This window comes from Bos javanicus, chromosome 22 (assembly GCF_032452875.1).
Source record: "Bos javanicus breed banteng chromosome 22, ARS-OSU_banteng_1.0, whole genome shotgun sequence".
Classification (NCBI taxonomy): Eukaryota; Metazoa; Chordata; class Mammalia; order Artiodactyla; family Bovidae; genus Bos; species Bos javanicus.
This window is the reverse complement of record NC_083889.1, coordinates 50,107,598-50,126,495: the sequence shown is the minus strand read 5'-3', so window position 1 is coordinate 50,126,495 and position 18,898 is coordinate 50,107,598. Positions and strand designations below refer to the sequence as shown.

Below are 18,898 nucleotides of genomic sequence, written 5' to 3'. Positions count from 1 at the left end.
GTTCTTGCCCTGTGGCCTTGGACCACTTCCTAGAAGTGTCAACATCTGTTTCTTTTAAGGAGACTGTGGTGAGGATTAAAGGTGGGTCCACGTGACCGAGTGGACTCTGTAGGGCCTGAGCAGATATTGGAACGCATGGTACTTTTGGCCTTTGAACAGCCCCAGTTTGAACTGTATGGAATCCATTTAGGTGTGGGTTTTATTTCCCAATAAACAGTATGATGGATCCCCAGTTTGTGGAATCTGCAGATTCAGACCATGGACCCAGGTGTGGGGGGTGGGTGGACTGTAAACTTATACTTGGATTTTCCGGTGCACAGCCTCAGAGTCCGTACCTCCAGTCATTCAGGTGTCAGCTATATATTTCAGAATGATAACAATTCCTGGGCTAAATGCTATGGAAAAAATAAAATTGGGAAAATGTGGAAAAATACGTGAGCAGAAGGTCTCATTGAGGGGGATGATACTCGAGTTACATGAGAAGGAGCCAGTCAATGAGGACATCTAAGGAAGAGCACTCCAAGTGGGGAACAGCCCGTGACAGAGTGGAGTGGTGGGAGTTGGGATGCTTAGAAAGTAGAGCCTACTGCCTGGCTTTATCTCACTTGGGAAAGAGGGCACAGGGTCCACAAGGAGGGTTGCGAGCTGGAGCACTCGCTCTCCTTAAGGGCCAGAGGGGATGGGCGCCCTCTCATGGCCTTGTGTGATCTGAATGCCCTTGTGGAGAGAGGAAGATCAAAACTTTGCATTGGGCTGAGTGCTTCGGACATGGTATTTTCCACTCTTGTGTGCACTGTGCCAGGTGGAAACCATCATTACTCCTGTTTCAGATGAGAAAACAGGTCTGAAAGGGGGCACTCCTATACCCAAAGCTGTAAACTTAGTACCTGTAAATGAAGTAATGACCTTCGACCGACCAGCAGGGGTACCTGTGTATATTTGGGGAGTGTCTCTGTCCTCAGGGCACTGGGCTCCAGTAGTCCATCAGCCCTGTGATGCCAGCAGATCACCCAGCGGTGGGTGCTTGTCCCACATCTGCCAGGAGAGGAGGTCTTCAGAGGTGGATGGTGGAGATGTGGAGGGACATCGCTGGAGGTGAGGCTGAGGAGGTCTGTCTGGACGGACACCAGGGCCCTGCAGATGTGAATGGCAGGGCTCCCAGGGCCATGCCCCGCTGGAGGTGTGCTCTGGCCTGGGCTCCATCACCAGGTAGACAGTCTAGCCTGGCCATGTAGGTCACTCTGCTCCTTCCCAAGGCTGGGAGATGCCCCCTCTAAATATAGCCCCATGTGCTGAGCTCACGTCTATTTTCAGCTGAGGTTGGGAGGTGGCCAGGCCTTTGCCGGGCTCTCAGCGGAGCCACCGCTGCCTCTATCTGGTCCTGGCGCTGGGCACCCTCATCGGCCCCCCGCCTGCCATGTCAGAGGAGACCCAGGAAGGTAGGAGATGATCGCTGGGCGGGGAGCGGGTGAGGCCCCAGTACTGTGACCCTGTGGACTGTGGAGAAACCTGGCTCCAGGCCCACTGACCTCACTTCCTTGACGCGTCATCAGGCCCCGTGTCCCCTACACGTGGAGGAAGGGCCTCCCCTGCCGGGAACGTCTCCTCACCTCATACCTGTGCCCCCTGTGAAGGACACCGGGAGGAATTAGGGGCAGCTCCCCAGCTGGGGCAGGGTCACCTCTAGGCCCAAGTGGGTGTGGGTGGGCAGGCTGGTCAGGGAAGGTCTGCCTTCAGGGAAGACACAGGATCGGGCGCGGCGGTGGTCTTGGGAAGCATTTGGGCACATGACCCAGGGACTGGGAGTGATGGCTTCTGGCCTCCATGTGGGCCTGTGTGGCCCCAACTGGCTAAAGGTTGGGGTCCCTTGGCCTGGCCAGACTGACTTCTAGTTATAGACTTTGGTGGCCAGTCTCTTAATTGCCCTACTTCAGGCAGGAGGTACGGAGGCTGAGTGGGAGCATAGGGACTCAGGCAGCTTCCCATACAATGCTGGCCAGCACGTGGACCAGCTGGTCAAGTCCCCCCGCCCCACCCACAGCTTCAGCATTTTACACTGAATGGGAGGGGCCTGGCCCTGGGTGTGGGACTGTGCACTTCTAAGCATGACATTTACTGTGTGTTTTTCGTGGTCACAAACAATCTAAGTTCAACATTTAGTGTGGAAAAAGCACAGCCAAGTGCACAGAAGGCATTTAATATGACCCCAATGCACCACCATCCAGGCAGCGTCAGTTTTTGTTCTACATATTTTGAGCATGTCAAAGGCCAGTTTGAAGCAGATGTGAAAGTCGAGGTAGTATTCTAAAAGTCAGAGACCCAGAGAGTCCCATCACCCCTGGCTCTATCTGGAGGTGTTCTCCCAATGCCCCCAGATTTGTTATCTAGCTTCCAGCTAGGCTTCTAGAGGCTTTTTATATTTATTTATTTTTGGCTGACTTCTCTAGTCGTGGTGAGCCGGGGCTACTCTTTAGCGCGCAGGCTTCTCACTGCAGCAACTTCCCTTGTCGAGGAGCACAGGCTCTGGGCACTCGGGCTTCAGTACTTGCAGGACGTGGGCTCGGTGGTTGTGGCACACAGGTTTAGTTGCCCTGCAGCACATGAAATCTTCCAGGACCAGGGATTGAACCCATGTGTCCTGCCCTGGCAGGTGGACTCTTATCCACTGCGCCACCAGGGAAGTCCTGGAGATCTCAGGGGGCCAAAATTTAAAGAGGATGAGGGGGGAAGAACCGCCATCTCCTAACTTAGCAAATATGTATGTGAACACTTACATATATAAAATTTTTTTTTTCAGTGGAGATGCCTAATGGTGGCGATGTCATACTCTTTTAGGGGCTCTGGATAACTATCCCTGGGGACAACCTGATGATAGCTAACTCTATTTCTGGGAATCCATCCTTAGTAACTACAGGGAAATTGGGGGGAAACCTTTGTAGGCATCCTTTTCTAGGAGTTATTGAATTCAGGCAACCTGGAAGGGGAGACCTCACAGGCAAGGGCAGCAGTCGGATAACAAAGACAGTCTCCTTGTGATAGTGAGAAGAGAGTCCCCAGAAGTTAGCAGCATCGGGCTGAACATGTTAGAGGAGGAAGAGCAGAGGCCACGAGGGAAGGGCACCACGCTGGCTGCTTCTGTTGGGGGCAGGAACAAGGTGCCAGGTACAGGGTGTGTGGGGAAGGCTGACAGCAGAGGCCGCAGCAGTGAGTGTCATGGGCCGTGGCTTTATTCCTCCAGGCTCTGCAATGAGCAGGCAGAGGAATGCCTCGGGAGGAAACAAAGCTAAGTCAACTGCTAAGCCAACTGCACTTCCTGCTCCTGTGGGTGAAACAGGCCCACGTGGTTCTCGGGTCATCTTGGCTGCAAATCACAGGTCGTTCTTGAGTTGGTTTTAGGCGCTTAGGAGTGCGAAGGCCCCTTCTACCCCTGCTGCACCCGGACGCCCTCTGGAAGGGGCGGGGGGGCCTGACCCGCTGGCTCAACCAGCCCCACGCTGCCCCCGCAGACACCGCGGCACTGACGAGGAGCCGGGCGCTGCTGGCTCCCAGCCACGAGCAGGAGGTGCGCCTGCACCGGGTGGAGTCCATCAGCGACCTACACAACGGCGGTGAGAGGGGGGCGGTACCGCTGGTCTGGGTGCAGGGAGTGGGTAGGAACGCAGGCGCCCCTGCCTGCCCTCCTGATGCCCCGTTTGCCCTGCAGGTCCGCTGTGCCCCTACCTGGCCGAGGAGGGGCAGCCGTGGGGTGAACTGCTGGGCGTCCTACCGCCCGCACTGTGTGCCCAGACCGGCTGCGGCCCGGTACACAGCCGCGGGGCCTTCCTGCTGCTGCTCGCGCTGCTGGTGCTCATCTGCCTGGCACTGGCCGTGCTGGCCGTCTACCTGAGTGGTAGGGAGGGCGCCGGGAGCCAGCGGGAGTGGGGAGACCAAGGCAGTGCGGGGCTGGGAGGGCAGGGTGTTGCCAGGGGTGGCGTGAGGTCTGATAATCTGATCCCCCACCGCAGTGCTGCAAAGCGAATCCCTCCGCGTGCTGGCGCACACTCTGCGAACCCAGGAGGAGGTGCTGCTCAAACTCCGGCTCGCCAGCCTCAGCCAGCTGCGGAGGCTCAACTCCAGCGAGGCCCAAGCGCCCAGCTGAGATGCCGCTCGGACCCGGGGCCTGGGGGTATGTGCTGGGGAATAAAGTGGCCGTTGGCAGCTTTCTCCTCTCCAACTGCTGCTCCTTATGATTTCCTGGCTGCGGTTTTGGCATGAGACCTGATCTGACCCCACAGCTGCCTGCCTCTCTCGCCTTCTTGGGTCAGGCCAGGCCTTCTGGGGTTGAGGCTCCGCCTGGTGTGGCCTAAGGTCAGAGGAAGCCACACCAGCCTCCTGCCTCCTCTTGGGGCCTGGGAGCACCCACTGGCCTCCTCCAGATGGTGGGTCCAGAAGCCTAAAAAGAGCCAGTCACCCAAACTCTGCCAGGCCTCCCAATGCGGGGTCCAGTCTCCGCTCGCAAAAGGCAGGCTGGGCTCCGAGGAGTGGGGAGGAGGGCCATGGCAGTGAAACTTTTGGAGGGCACAGGCAAGCAGATGGAGACGGGGAGGCCCAGCGGTGCCCAAATCCGGGTGGGAGGGAGGGCAGAAGAAACAGCCAGGGCCACGGAAGGCTGCGCGTTCTGTTTAATTATCTCTTATCATCTTTAAAAACCAGCACAAAACCCACTCCAGGTAGCATCACCTCCCCACTGTGGTGCAGTGGCGTTTGTCCAGACACCCGCTCCCGCCCCCTCCCCCCCCCCCCCCCCCAGGAAGTGACTCATTCCAGGGGCACAAGGCCTGAGGAAGGCGCGGCCTTCGGCCTGCCCCGTGGCCCTGGGGCCGGGAAGAGGCTGCGTGTGGGGGCGGGGTCCCAAGTGACCTCCAGCCAGCCCAGCCCCGTATCTCTCTTTGGTTTTGTCATTAAAAAAATAAAAGCGACAAGTCCTGGCAGGGACCAGGTGTTGTACGGTCTTCTGTTAAAAACAAACAGGCGAAGACGCGGACAGCCTGCTCACAGGACGTCGGCCCGCTTGTCCCGTACGCGGCTGCGCGCCTTGGTCCTGGCTCTGAAGGCCGCCGCGTTGTACAGGTGCTGGGGGGGGCGGAGAGTGAGGGCGGCGTGAGCCGGGCAGGCAGCGGTCCGGCCCCTCCTCCAGCCCCCGCGAGCTCGCCAGGCCAAAGCAGTGGAGAGGGAGAGGGGGCGAACCTTCTCGAAACGGGAGATCTTGCAGGCCTTCAGGGCGGCGGCATCCAGCACCAGCACCGGACCCAGGCCGAAGATGTCCCGGAGCAGCTCGTTGTTCTGGGGGCCGAGAAAGCCGTGAGCTCGGGTCCGCGTGGCACCACCCCAAGGGTGCCCCCTCCCCGTCTGCCCGCCCACCTGAAGGTGGTGGTGCATCCCAGAACCCAGCGCATCCTTGAAGGCGGCGTAGACCCGGCGCCGAGCCCAGCTGTCCACATAGAGCACCTCGAGGCCGAAGCGGATGGTCTCCTCCTCACACTCGCCGCCCTGCAGGTGAGAGGGGCCAGGACTGGGCTCGGCGGCTGTGCCCGGGGGTCGAGGGGTAGGGTGGGGGGCTGCACCCGCGCGGGGCCGTGCCCCTCTGCGCACGCACCTCAACGAAGTGCAGCACCGCCCGGAAGGTGGAGCGCTGGCGCCGGCGGTCGGCCTTGGCCCGGTACTTGTTGCTGTCGGTGGCCAGAGTGCGCAGCTCGCTGCAGAGGGCCTCCGTGTCCTCGTAAACAAAGTCCTCCTGCAGCGGAGCCGGGGAAGACACGGGGGCCGGGCCTGAGCGCCGCTGGCTATGAGCCCGGTGGGGTCGCCCCAACCTTGCCTTTCCCCGAGGGAGTCGTGTTCTCCTCTGTCTGACCCCCGATCCCTCTTCCTTGGCCCCTGCCTGTGCCAGACACCCCAGCCAGGGGGCCCCTCAGAGCACCTGGCATCTTAATGTGGGGGCCGCGTCCCCTCTGAGGTGACCTCAGGCTGCCTTGCTCTCTGGGGCGGCCCCTGCACCCCGCCCCAGAGGGGCAGGAGGCGTCAGCAGGCACCCTCCCAAGCACGCCCCTGGCGCTCACACCTCAAGGTCCCGGGCGAGCTCAAAGAGCAAGGCGATGGTCTCGCCGGCAGCCATCCGCAGGTTCACACTCTCACTGGACAAGAGCTGGGGCAGCCGGGGCAGCTGCCTGGGGAAGGGGCAGGCTGAGCCATGTGTGTGGGTCAGGGGGCCTCTTCACCCTGGCCCTCCTGCCCCCGGGGCGGGGGCGCAGCGCCCCTACCTGTCCAGGATGGGGCCGATGTGCGTGCTGGGGCAGATGGTGAGGAGCAGCGCCCAAGCCTGCAGGGCAGCGCAGAGAAGGCCCTGCAGGCTGGTGGGGACTACCGGACTGGAGCCCCGCCCGCTGCAGGACCGGCTGAAAACACCTTCCAAGCAGGTGAGGCAGGAGACCAGGTCCTGGTGGGTGGAGGCGCACAAGGAGGCAGGGGAGGGTCTCAGGAGCAGAGCCAGGGCCTGGGGGGCTCTCCCGCCGGGGTCTCTAGGTCACTCACCTCGATGTCCGCGGCAGCCACGTAGCAGCCCAAGCCGAGAGCAGATGCGCACTGCTGGGAGGAGCGTAAAGCCTGGTCATGGTCAGAGGCAGGCCCGGGCTCCCCGCCACGGCCAGGGCTCACCCTCAGAGTAGGAGGGGGAGCCTGGAGGCAGTGGGGGATGAGGTGAAGGAGGGGTGGCCCGGGCTGAGGACACTCACGTGCAGCCGGGCAGCAAGGCTGGCCGTGCTGTCGCTGAGCACAGAGACGAGCAGCGGCTGCAGGCTGTGGAAGAACTCCTCGCCCTTGGGGCCGGGGCCCAGCTGCACGCACAGCAGGCCCAGCACGGCCGCGGCCAGGGCCTGCTCCTCGCCCTTGCCTGGGGAAGGCCTACGGTCAGTCCAGGCAGTGAGGGCCATCACCCAGCCGGTTCAGGGCCGCCCCCTGCACCCCGGGGCCCAACCTTTCTTGAGGCACTTTTCCAAGGCGTCGGCCAGGGTGAGGCGGCGCTCCAGCAAGAAGTCGGGGAGCAGACGGGCTGCGAGGGCCAGGCGCAGGCTCTCGAGAGCACCCTGCCGGGTCTTGGCACTGGGGGACGGAGAAGGGGTTTTGTGGGCCAGCCCACCCTGGCACCTGGCGTGGGCTGAGCAGGGGCGCGGGCTGGGGCTGGCTGGAGGTCGGGGTACCTCTTGTCTGTGAGGCAGTCCACATACTCCTTCACCTTCTCCTCAAGGTCCTCCTGCTGACCCTGCTCTTCCACGGCATCCCCCCCTGCAAGGCCAGCTCGTCATGCCCCTTCCGGCCCTACCCCCGGCACCCCGTGGGGTCCCCGCTGCACCCCGTCCTCTCTCACCCAGGCCCTCCTCGGCGGCAGCGCTCAGCTGGCTGGCACACTCGCTGGTGGTACTGTGGGCCTCACTGGCTGCCTCGTCCTCACTGGAGCCTGAGTCAGCCTGGGTACTGCTCCGGGCACCTGGGGAGGGCGGGACAGGGGTGCTCGGTCTGCCCTGGTGGAGGCGTGATGGCGGGGGTTACTTCGCCAGCCTCACGACCCCGCAGGACAGGATGCTGCCCTCCTCAAGGCTGGCTGATACCTGAGACCCCGAGCCAGGAAGGCTGCCTGCGGTGGGCAGGCTCCAGGCCCCACTTTGGACAACCTGGCAGACTTGGTGGGCAGGGCCTCCTGAGGCTTGAGTGTGCTTTTAGGAGGAGACATGAGCTGGGCCAAGGCAGAAGGGGCTGCCCAGACCCCACCTTGGCCTGGAGGGGCACATCCAGGCAGATTCTGGGGTAGCTGGATCACCGGCCCAGATGATGCCCCAAAAGGCCAGGGCCTTAGATTACAGAGTCTCACAGACCCAAGATCCACACCCCTGGTGCACAGCTTAACAGGGGTAACCAGGTCAGGGGCCTTAGTTTTCAAAGCCTCACTTTCTCCGTCCACGAAAGAGGTGAAAGGCACCTATCTGGGGCCAGCAATTCAGACAGTAAGTACACCGTTGACTCGTTTCGGCTCACCCACCAGCACTGGGGGCCGAGATCCAGCTCCTAGTGGGTGTGGCTAAGTGCCCCAGGCCTCAAGCACATGCTCTCCTGAGCTCCCCTGGGCCACACCAGGCCTTTGGCCCAGAGTGGATGGATACACAGGCTCCTCTGGACCCTGGGATGTACAGAGTGCCAAGTGGCCCCTGGCTTCTGGAGCCCTTGAAAAAGGGCAGAGCTGGACACCCGTGTGTAAGGGCAACAGCTGCAGCCAGAGACCCAGACAGATGCTGGTCACCAGGCCGACCCTCCGTGGTTTGGGGGGGTGTGTGGCGGAAGGTGGAGCTGCAGAGGTCAGACCAGGACGCGGTGGGGTGGAGACAGACTGTCTTCAGGCATCCTCAGAGGAGGCTGGGCCCGCAGAGAGGGGAGGTTCGCACGGCTGTTGAGCGGTGCATCTGGGACGAATCAGGAGGTTAGGACTGACATCTGTGCGTGCCAAGTTGCTTTAGGCGCGTCTGACTCTTGTGACCCCGTGAACTGTAGCTCACAGGCTCCTCTGTCCATGGGATTCTCCAGGCAAGAATACTGGAGTGGGTTGCCATGCCCCTCTCGAGGGGATCTTCCCGATCCAGGGATCAAACCCCTGTCTCTCATATCTCCTGCACTGGCAGATGGTTCTTTACCACTAGCGCCACCTGCCCATAAAACTGACATATACACAGTAGTGTGAGGAACATAATCAGCAAGGCCTGATGTAGAGCACAGGGACTCCTCCTCAGCACTGGGTCAGTCTGTGTGTGTGTCAGAACCGATCGATGTATGTATGTATAATTAAGTCGTGTTGCTGCACACCTAAAAAACCATCACAATAAATCAAATACACACCAAAATAAAGTAAAAATTCAGCCAAAATGGAAGGAAAGAGAGAAGGGGCGGCGGGGAGAGGAGGGGAGAGGGAACGGAGGAAGAAAGGGAAGAAGGAAGAAAAAGGTGCGTGGGGACCAGCCACCCGGAGCCGCTTCCTCGCCCAGCCAGCCCTGCCTCCGGGCCGAGACTCCTGTGCGCCTGGAGCGTGGGGCAGTCTCTCTCTAACCCCCCTCTCTCTCATCACTCTGTCCTTCTCTCTTCCTCCTCCTTTCTCTCCTCTCTCTCATTCCCTCTCTTCCTTCGCCTCTTTCTTTGACCCTTTCTCTTCCTTCTCTATCTTCCTTTCTCTTTCTGTTTTCCCGCTCTCTCGTTCTCCCTTTCTTGATTCCTTCCCTTCACCCTCCTCTGATTCCCTTTTTCTCTTCCTTCCTGTTGCCGTCTTCCCTGTCTTCTGCCTTCCTCTCTTCCTTCCCCTCTCTTTTCTGTCCCTTCTTTCTCTCTTGCTTTCCTTCTGTTTCTTTCCCTCAGATTCCCTCCCTTCTCTTTCCCTCTACCCTTTCTGTCTGTCCTTAACTCACTTCCTTCATCTGTCTCTAACTCTTTATTTCCTTCTCTACATCTCTTCCTCCCTCCCTCCCCCTCCCGCTTCTGTGTCTTCCTCTCCCCTTCCTCCTCTTTCTCCATCTTTCCTCCTCTCTTCCTTCCTCTTCCTCCTCTTCTCCCTCCCTCCCCGTCCTCCGATTCTCTTTATTTCTTTCCCTCTTTCTCGAATGCTTTTTGTTTCCTTCTGTTTCTTTCTTTCCTGCTCTTCCTTCCTTCCTCTCTGCTTCCCTCTCTGCCTTTCCATTGTCCTTCGTCTCTTTCTCTCCCTTTTCTCTCTTTCCCTTGCTTCCTCCCGTTCTTTTTGTCTTCCTTCCCCTTTCTTTCTTCCCTTCTCTTTTCTCCCCCCTTTCACTGTGCTTTGCTTTGTTCCTTTCTCTTTCTTTCCCACTATCTCTTCCTCTTTCCCTCTTCCTTCCTTCTTTCTACTCTTGTCTTTCTCTACTTCTATTTCCCCCCCGTCCTTCCTGTCTTTCTGTTTTGATCTTTCACTTTCTGTACTCCATATATCTCTCTCTCATTCTCCCTTCCTTGACGCCTTCCTTCCTCTCATCTTTTTCTCTCTCTCTCCTCTTTTTGTTCTTTCTCTTTATCATTCTCTCTCCGTCCCTTCTCTCTCTCCATTTCTTCATCACTCTGGCTCTTTCCCTCCTCTTCTTTCTCTCTACCATCTTTTTCTTTCCTCCTTCCTTCTCTACTTCTCTGTTCCCTGCTCTTTCTTCCCCTTACTTTGATTTCTTTCCCTTTACCGTCTGTCTCTGTTTTTCTCTCTGTACGTAACTCTTTCACTTTATCGTTTTCTATTTCCTTCTCTCTGTCTTCTTTTCTCCTTCCCTCCCTTTCTTGATTCCTTCTTCTCTTTCCCTTTCCCGTCTCTGATTCTGTCCCTTCCTTCCTCTCTTGCCTCCTCTCTCTCACCCGCGTCTCTTTCCCTATTTATCTCCCCTCCTCTCACTTGACTCCTTCCTTCCTTGATTTCATCATTCCTCTCTGTCCCTTCCTCTTTCTCCTTTTGTTCCTCTTCCTGCCTTCCTTCCTCTTTCTGATTCTGTTTCTTTCACTCTTTCTCTAATGCTTTTTCCTTCCATTTCTTTCTTCCTGCTCTCTCTTCCCTTCCCTCGTCTCTCCTTCCACCTTTCTATCATCCTTTGTCTCTCTTTCACTCCCTTTTTTTCTGTCTTCTCTCTCCTGTTCCCCTCTTTCTCTCTCTACCCCCCACCTTGGTTCCTCTCTTTTTGTCTCTATCTTCCTTCCCCTATTTCTTTCCTTCTCTCTCCCTTCCTTTTCTTCCCTTCGTTCCTCTTTCTCTCTTTTGCTCTTTTCTCCTTCCTCCATCTCTCTGTCTCTAGCTTCCTTTCTCCCTCTCACTCTTTCTTCTTCCTCTACCTTCCTTCCTTGATTCCTTCCTGTTTCTATCTTTCTTCCTTTCTCTCTCTTTCTGTCCTCTCTCCGCCCCCTCTTGCTTTTTGCTTTCCTTGCTTCCTTCCCGCCTTCCTTTGACCCTCTCTATTTTCTGTCTCTCCCTTCCTCTCCTCTCTCCCTGTCACTGTTTCTTCCTTTGTCTCTCTCTCTCTCGCTCCCTTTGTTTCTTCGTCTCTCTCCCTTCCTTCCCTTGATTCTCTTTTCTCTAATTCTCTCTGCCTTGCTCTTTCCTTCCTCTCCTGTCTCACTCTCTAACTCCTTTCTGTCTCTCTTTCCTCCTCCTCAGCCCTTCTCTCCCTCTTTCAATTTCAGTCTTTATCTTTCTTCCTCTCTACCTTCCTCCCTCTTTCTGTTTGTCTCTTCCTCCCTTCCTTTCTCTCCATCGGCTTCTCTTTCTGTCTCCTTGTTTCTGTTTCCTTCCTCATTCTCTCCCTCCCTCTTTCTCCCTTGATTCCTCCCTTCTTCTTTCAGTCCCTGTGTGTGGGTCTCTCCTTACTCTTCCTGACCTCCTTTCTCACTCTCTCGTCTCTCTTCCTTCATTCCTTTTCTCTTTCTCTCTGCCTTCCATTGTTCCTCTTCCTTCCCTCACTCTCTCCATGACTCTATTTCTCTTTCCTCCTCCGTTCTTCTCTCCTTTTCGCTTTTTAGCTCTTTCTCTTTCTTCCTTTCTCTGATTTTCTTTTGCTTTCTCTCACTTTTCATTTCTCTTGCTTCTGTTAATGCTTTCTCTCTACTCTTTCTCTTGTTCTCATTCCTTCTCTCCTCTCCCTTCCTTTCTGTGTCTCTTCCTCTCTATCTTACTCTCTTTCTGTCCTCTGTCTCTTAATTTCTTCCTCCTTCTTCTGCTGATTCATTCTTCCTTCCTCTCTTTCAATCTTTCTCTGGTTCTCTTTCCCTCACTCTATCCTCTTCTCTTCTTTCACTATCATCTCCTTCCTGTTTCCCTCTTTCATTCTCCCTTCTCCCCATCTCTCGATTCTCTGTCACTCTCTTCTCCTTTGTTGATTTCCACCCTTCTTTCTCTAACTCGCGTTGTTTGTCTCTCTCTAGTTTGCTTCCTGTCTCTCTTCCTGACTCTTTCTCCTTCCTTCCTACTGTCTCTCTCCCTGCCTTTCTCACTTTCGCTCTCCCCACTCCTTTCTCACTACCTTTCTTTTTCTTTCGTTTCTTTCCCTTTACCCTCTTTCTCTTTCCCTAACTTTTTCTCCCCTCCTCCCTCTCCTGTCTCACCTCCTCTTTCTTCCTGTCTTGATTCCTTCCTTCCTTTGATTTCATCCTCCTCTCTCCCTTCCTTCCTCTCTCACTCTTTCTCTGGTGCCTTTTCTTTCCTTCCATTTCTCTTTCCTGTTCTTTTTCTCCCTCCCTCTCTCTCCCTTCCTTTTCTTCCCCCTCTATTTCTCTTCCACGCTTTCTTTCCCACTATCCCTTCCTCTCTCTCCTCCTTCCTTCCTATCTCACTTTCTCTCTGTATCTCTTTCTCTAACTTCCTTTCCTTTCTCTATCTTCCTGCGTTCCCTGATTCCTTCCTTCCTCTGTCTCTCTTTTGCTTTCTTTTTCTCTCACCCTTTCTTTCTGCTCTTCTCTCTTGCTGTCTTCCTTCTTCTCCCTCCCTCCTTCCTCTGTATTTCTTTCATTCTTCCTTTCTACCTTTCTTTGATCCTCTCTCATTCCTAGGAGTTTTCTGCCTCTTACTACCTTCCTTCCTTCTTCCTCTTTCTTCTTGTCTCATTCTGTTCCTTCCTTCCTCTCCACTCTCTCTCTCGCTTCCTTCCTGATTCTCTTTCTCTTTTGGTTTCACTGTTTCCCTCTCTCTCTTTTCTTCAATTTCCCTCTCTGTCTCTTCCATGCTTTCTACCCTTTCTCTCCTTTTCTTCCTCACTCCCCATCTTTCTTCCTTCTATCCTTCTGACTCTCCTCCCCTCTTTTTCTTCCTGATTCTTTCCTTCTGTCACTTCTCTTTACTGATCTCTTTTCCTTCCTCTCTTTCCTTCTCTCTTGCGCTCCCTTTGGTCCTCTTTCTCTTTCCTTTCTGTTTTCCTTTCTTTCCATGTATTTCTCTTTGTTTCTCTTTCTCTTCTCTCTACCCTTCTTTCTCTTTCTCTCTTCCTCTTGCTGTCTCAATCCCTTTTTACTTCCTTCCTCCCACTCTTTCTCTTTTTTTGTTCTCTTGCCTCCATCTTCTCTCTTACTTGTCTCTCCTACCTCATTCATTCTCTCTCCCTTCCTTTGCTCCTCTCTATTACTCTATTCCTGATTCTTTTTCCTCCTTTCTCTCTCTCCTTTACCCTTTAGCTCTTTCTCTAATTTCCCTCCTTCCTCTGATTTTATGCCCTTCCTTCCCCCTTTCTCTCTCTCTTTCCCTTCCTTCCTGGCTGTGGGTCTTTTGCTCTGTCTCTCTCATCCTTCCCCTCTCTTGTTCCATTTCTCTGTCTCGTCCTCCCTTCCTCTCCGTCTCTCTAGCCTCTCTCTCCTCTTTAACTCTAGTTCCCTCTTTCTCTCTCTTCCATCTCTTTCCCTCGCTCTCCCTTCCTTTCTCTCCTTCTCGCTCCCTCTCAACATTTACGATCCTCTTTCGCTCTCCTCCTCTCCTCTGTTGATTTCTACCCTTCTTTCTAACTCCCTTTCTGTCTCTAGCTTGCTTCCTTCCTCTCTCACACTCTCACTCCCTCATCTCCAGTTCTCTTCTCTCTCACCTTTTCATTCTTCACCTCTGCTCTCTCTCCCTTCCTTCATTTCTTCCTTCCTCTCTGTCTCCGTGTCTCTCTTCCTACTTATCTTTCTTTCTCCCTTGATTCCTTCCTTCTTTCAGTCTTTCTCTCTCCCTTACTTCCCTTAAGTCTTTCACGCTCTTGTTTTCCCTCTGTGTCCTTCCCTGTCTTCCTTCCTCATCTCGCTTATTTTTTCTATCCTCTTTTTTCCTTCCTCTCACTACTCTGTCTTTTCATTACTCTATTTCTCTCTTTCCTCCTTTCCTCTTCATTAACTTTCTCTTTTTTTCCCACCTTCCTTCCCCTCTTCCCTTCCTTTCTGTTTCCCTCTTTCTCTAACTTCCTTTCTTCTGATTTTCTTTCACTCTTTCCTTCTCTCTCCCTCCCTTTCTTTGATTCCTCTCATTCTTTCTACCCTTCCTCCATTCCTCTCCATTCCTTTTGCTTTAACTCTTTCTCTCTCCCTTTCTCAGTTCTCTCTCTCCCTTCCTTCCCCCCTTTCTCTCTCCTGCCTTCCTTTTTGTCTCTCCATTTCGCTCTTCCTCTATGGTCCTTCCTTCCTTCCTCTTCTTTCACTTTCTTCCCTCATCTCTTTCTCTCATTATATTTTCCTTCCTTCCCCTCTCTCTCCTTCTCTGATTTCTACCTTCTTTCTTTGTCTCTAACTCCTTTTCTCTCTCTAGCTTGCTTCCTTTCCTCCTTTCTTATGCTGTCATTCCCTCGTTTCCCCTTTTCTCTTCCCCTCTCCTTTTCTCTTTCCTCCCTTTTTCTCCTCTGATTCTTTATTTCTTTTTCTTCCTTCCTCTCTCTCTTCTGTATCTTCCTTGATTCCTGTTTCTATTTCCCTTCCTGCAATCCTTCCTTTCTTGATTCCCTCCTTCCTTCCTCTAGTCTGCTTCTCTGTCTCACTTTCTCCTTCTCTATCTTCCTTTCTCCACCTCTCTATTGTTCTTCCTTCCTCTCTTCTCCCTTTTCTTTTCTCTCTCCTGTATTCTCTTTCTCTACCTTTCTTGCTTCCTCTCTTTCTTGTTCTCCCTTCCTGATGGCGTCCTCTCACGATGTCTCTCTTGCCATTCCTTTCTTCCTCTCTCATCCTTTCGCTGTCTCTGTTCTCCTAGTTTCTTCCTCTCTCTCTCGTCTATTTCTTGCTTTCTAGGCTTGAACCCTCTAAATTCTCACCTTGTCGGCAGATCTCCTAGTTGTGAGGTGGTTATCTTCAGACTACTTCCTTAGAGTGGACTCTGACCACTACACAGCACCTCAAGCGCCCTGTAATAACCTACCTGAGTTAAGGATCTGAAAAAGAATCCTTACAAGAATCTGTTCAGCAGAATCAAGTGGCTACAGAGCTCAAACACAACACTGTATCTCACACACAGTGCAATAAAGCTTGAAAATGAAAGGACAGAGTGCTCATTCTGTTCTCCTCAGGCCTTTGCAACCCGGGCTGGTGTCACATCCTTGGAGCCTGAGGCTTCATCCCAAGGCTGCACTGGGGTGGGGCTGAAGGAGCTGAACAGGATGGGAGACGGGAAGACCCCACTTGAGTGTAGCGCCTGGCCCCGGCTGGCTGGGACCACAACTTCGGGATGCAGGCTAGCCCTTGATCAGCTAAGGCAAGCTTAGTGCCTCCAAAGGATGCTGCAGCCGCTGGGCAGGGAGGGCTGTGAAAAGTTTCTGGGTACCACAGCTCCTGTTGCTCGGGATCCCAATTAAAGACTGCTTCCTTTGAGTCACCCCACCTCCAAACCACAGCATCCTTAGCACAGCACAGCACTTTTGCAGAACCTGGGGTTTGTCTGTCAGGTAGAAGCAGACAGCAGGAGCCTGAAGGGCAACAGGGAAGCGGTGATGAGTCACAGACTCTTGGCTGTTTCTTTGGGCACTTCCCACTCAAACTGACAACCCAGGAAAACAGCTTTCTCTAAGAGCCATGAAGGTTGGGCTTGCCTGATTTAACAGACTTGGGCAGGAGACGGTGCTACCTGCCTTGTGGCCACTTCTTGTAACAGGAACTTTAAAACCAGCACTTCAGGCAGTTAAATCAATTGCCAGAGCTAAATTTTACACTTTTTTTTTTTTAAACAAAAATCAACTGAAAAGATGCTCAGCATCTCTAATGATTAATAAATGCAAATTAAAGTGACAACGAAGTAACCCATCACACAAGTCATCAAAAAGTCACTACACAAAAAAACGCTAGAGAAGACAGAGAACCCTACAGCACTACTGGTTCAAATATAAACTGGAAATAGCCACTCTGTAGGAAAACTATAAAGGTTCTTTAAAAACCAATAAGCAATGCTACCACAAGCTCTGGGAATCCCAGTCCTGGGCCTACCCAGAGAACACCATCCTTGAAAAGACACGTGAAACCCAACCATCCTTGTGCCATAACCCAAAACAGAAGACCAACCAAAACCATGGAAATGTCAGACCACAGATAAAAGGAAAAAAAGGCTGCAACAACCACTCCATGGACTGGTGCTCAGCCAGTAAACAGAATGAAATCATGCCATCTCTGGGCACTTGGACCCAGCAAGACATGATTACACCTAATAGACAAAGTCAAAGAAAAACATTGCTTATAACGCTTAGAAGTGCTATCTAAACACTGATACAACTGAGGTACTAAAAAGTTAAACAGATGAGATACTAAAAAGGAACCTAGATTTACCAAAGGTAAAAGTTAGAGAGGGGAATAGGACGTTGAGATTGTGGTTTTCTGTCAAATACACACCCCATACATATAAATATATATTTAACAAGCAAGGACATATGAGACAGCACAGGCACTCAACACTCTGTGATAATCCACATGGGTAAAGCACCCGAGAAAGAACAGGTAAGTGTATCTGTAACTGAATCAGGTTGCTGCAGAAATAAAAAAGAACACTGTATATCACCTATAATGCAATACAATATGGAGATGATATTAAAAAAAATAGAGTGGGGCCTCCCTATTCTATTGCACGAGGCCAGTGTCACCTGGGCAGGGTCAGAATAGTGAAGCCTGAACTGGCGTGGGTCCCAGGGTGGTCTGGGGTGAATCTGAGAGAGCTAAGGGTTTGTGCCTCCAAATAAGTGCCACCTTGCACCTGTACTTCCTGCTACCCTCTACCTGGGACCACAACCTGATTATGCAAGCTGACCCTCTAAGAGATAAGGCTAGCCTAGTACACCTGAAGCGATGCTGAGCTACTGGGTAGTAAGAGCTCTCAAAAGTCTCGGTCTCCACTGCTCCTGGTCCCGGGGAACCCACTTAGCGGAGGCTTCCTTTTGGTTGCCCCACCTAAAACCACAGAACTCTCAATAAACCTCATGAAGGGCTTGAAATTTGTCTCCAGGGTGGGAGGAGAGGGAGGACCCTGAACGGCAAGAAGGAAGAGGTATTGAATCACAAGCTAATGGCTATTTCTCATGGCAAGTTCCATTCTAAGGGACCACCCAGGAAACAGCTTTCACTCATAAAGGATCAGATTGCCTGAAACCCAGGGGAGAGGAAGGGGAAGGGCTGCCACCTTGTGGCCACGACTAGTAACAGCATCTTTCAAAAGGAGTTTCAGGGCACTTAGGTTTGTAGAGCTGTGAATAGCACCTGCCCTCAAGCAATATCCTCTGGTAGGTCAAGAAAATCGCCTTGAAAACTGGGCTCACTCTCAGGAGACCACCTGCAAGAGCTAAATTTTACTACATTCTTTCTTTACACACACACCAAAGTCTAATGGTCAGGTGTTCAGCATCTTCAGTGATTAGAAAAATGCAAATCTAAATGACAAATCGGTAAACCCTAACACCAGTTATCAAAAGGGCTACACACAAAAAATTTGAGTGAGGCTGGGCACAAAAGGGAACACTACTACACGGTTAGTGCAAATATAAACTGACCATGGCCACTCTGGAGAACACTACGGAAGTCCTTTCCACAATGAAACAGCGCTACCACGAGCTCTGGAGCTTGCACTCCGGGGAGTATACTTGGAGAAAACCATCCTTTGAAAAGACACTTGCATTCAAATGGTATTTGCTCCAATATCCAAAACAGCACAGCCATTGAAACCACCGGGAAGTACATTCATTAATTAGCGAAAGAAAAAGACATGCACCAAACATACCATGAACGAGGAGTCAGCAGGAAAACAGGATGAAGCCATCATTTGTGGCTGAGACCCATCAGGAGAGGACTGCGCCCAGTACTCCAAGTCAGACAGGGAAAAACACGTACCATTCATATCACAAACGGGGACAGAACACTGAACACCCCAACTAGTGTACTAACAATACAGAAGGGAGACCAAAAAAGGAACTTAATTTACTAAAGGGACTAGATGGGGAGTGGAGGAAAAAAATGGGGATGGTGGGATTGACAGGAAAGCACAAATCAACAGTGTGTGTATATGTGTGTGTGTGTATACATATACACACAAAAAAACCAAAATCACCAAGGATGTATGAAATCCCACAAGAGACTCTGCTCACCACACTGTAATATCCTCTGTGGTAAACGAGCGGAGAAAATATAGGTACAATTATACATTTAACTAAATCAGGTTGATGTAGAACAGCAGAAGAACACTGTGGATCAACTATATTACAATACAAAATGGAAATTACAGAAAACAAATCTGGACTGCCTACTCTGTTCCAGGAGGTCCGGGCCACTTGCGCTGATGTCACACCCATGAGGCCTGAACAGGCCTCGGTCCCAAGCTGGCCTGGGTAAACCTGAGAGAGCGCAAGAGTCTGTGCAGGCAAACGAGCCCCCCTAACACCTGTACTTCCGACAGCCCTGTGGATGGGACCACAGCCTTGTAAGGCGGGCTGGCCCTCTATCAGCTAAGGCTAGCCTGGTGCACCGGAAGGATGCTGCAGTCACTAAATAGTAAGACCTTTGAGAAGTCTCCTGGTGTCCATGGCTCCTGCTCCTGGGGAACCACTTAAACACTGATTCCTTTGGGTCGCCCCACCTCCAAACAACAGCACCCTCAGCTCAACACTACTGCACGGCTTGAGATGTGTCTCCCGGTAGGGATGGGGAGAGCAGAGCCTGAAGGGCAACAGGGAAGAGGGAATGAATCACAAACCGTCGGGCACCTTCCACTCAAATGGGACCACCCAGGAAAACGGCTTTCTCTAACGTGATGAAAGCTCAGTTCAGTTCAGTCACTCAGTCCAACTGAGCGAAACTCAGAGAAAAACACATATCATTGATATCCCTTAGAGGTGGAATTGAAACACTGACACAACAGAACTAGTGTACTAATGATACA

At 53.0% G+C, this 18,898-nt stretch overlaps 2 protein-coding genes across 4 annotated transcripts in view; one reads left to right on the top strand and one right to left on the bottom strand.

Moving 5' to 3' along the window:
• The first annotated feature begins 543 nt into the window (after nt 1-543).
• Nucleotides 544-4,768, top strand: LSMEM2 (leucine rich single-pass membrane protein 2). The gene is made up of 4 exons (XM_061396859.1): nt 544-1,439; nt 3,507-3,608; nt 3,704-3,889; nt 4,005-4,768. Exons 1-4 carry the CDS (start codon nt 1,418-1,420, stop codon nt 4,136-4,138), a joined length of 444 nt encoding a protein of 147 aa, XP_061252843.1. The 5' UTR covers nt 544-1,417; the 3' UTR covers nt 4,139-4,768.
• Nucleotides 4,644-18,898, bottom strand: part of IFRD2 (interferon related developmental regulator 2) — a 27,283-nt gene continuing 13,028 nt past the window's right edge. The window contains exons 2-12 of one of the 3 annotated variants that reach the window (XM_061396845.1): nt 7,400-7,519; nt 7,233-7,317; nt 7,010-7,134; nt 6,768-6,925; nt 6,568-6,621; nt 6,297-6,472; nt 6,098-6,203; nt 5,636-5,773; nt 5,401-5,529; nt 5,227-5,322; nt 4,644-5,112 (exon numbers count right to left, since the gene is read on the bottom strand). In XM_061396845.1, coding sequence (XP_061252829.1) covers nt 5,032-5,112; nt 5,227-5,322; nt 5,401-5,529; nt 5,636-5,773; nt 6,098-6,203; nt 6,297-6,472; nt 6,568-6,621; nt 6,768-6,925; nt 7,010-7,134; nt 7,233-7,317; nt 7,400-7,519 — 1,268 coding nt within the window. In that variant the 3' untranslated portion in view covers nt 4,644-5,031. The remainder of the gene's footprint in view (nt 5,113-5,226; nt 5,323-5,400; nt 5,530-5,635; nt 5,774-6,097; nt 6,204-6,296; nt 6,473-6,567; nt 6,622-6,767; nt 6,926-7,009; nt 7,135-7,232; nt 7,318-7,399; nt 7,520-18,898) is intronic. The other 2 variants (XM_061396846.1, XM_061396847.1) reach the window with 2 other exon arrangements.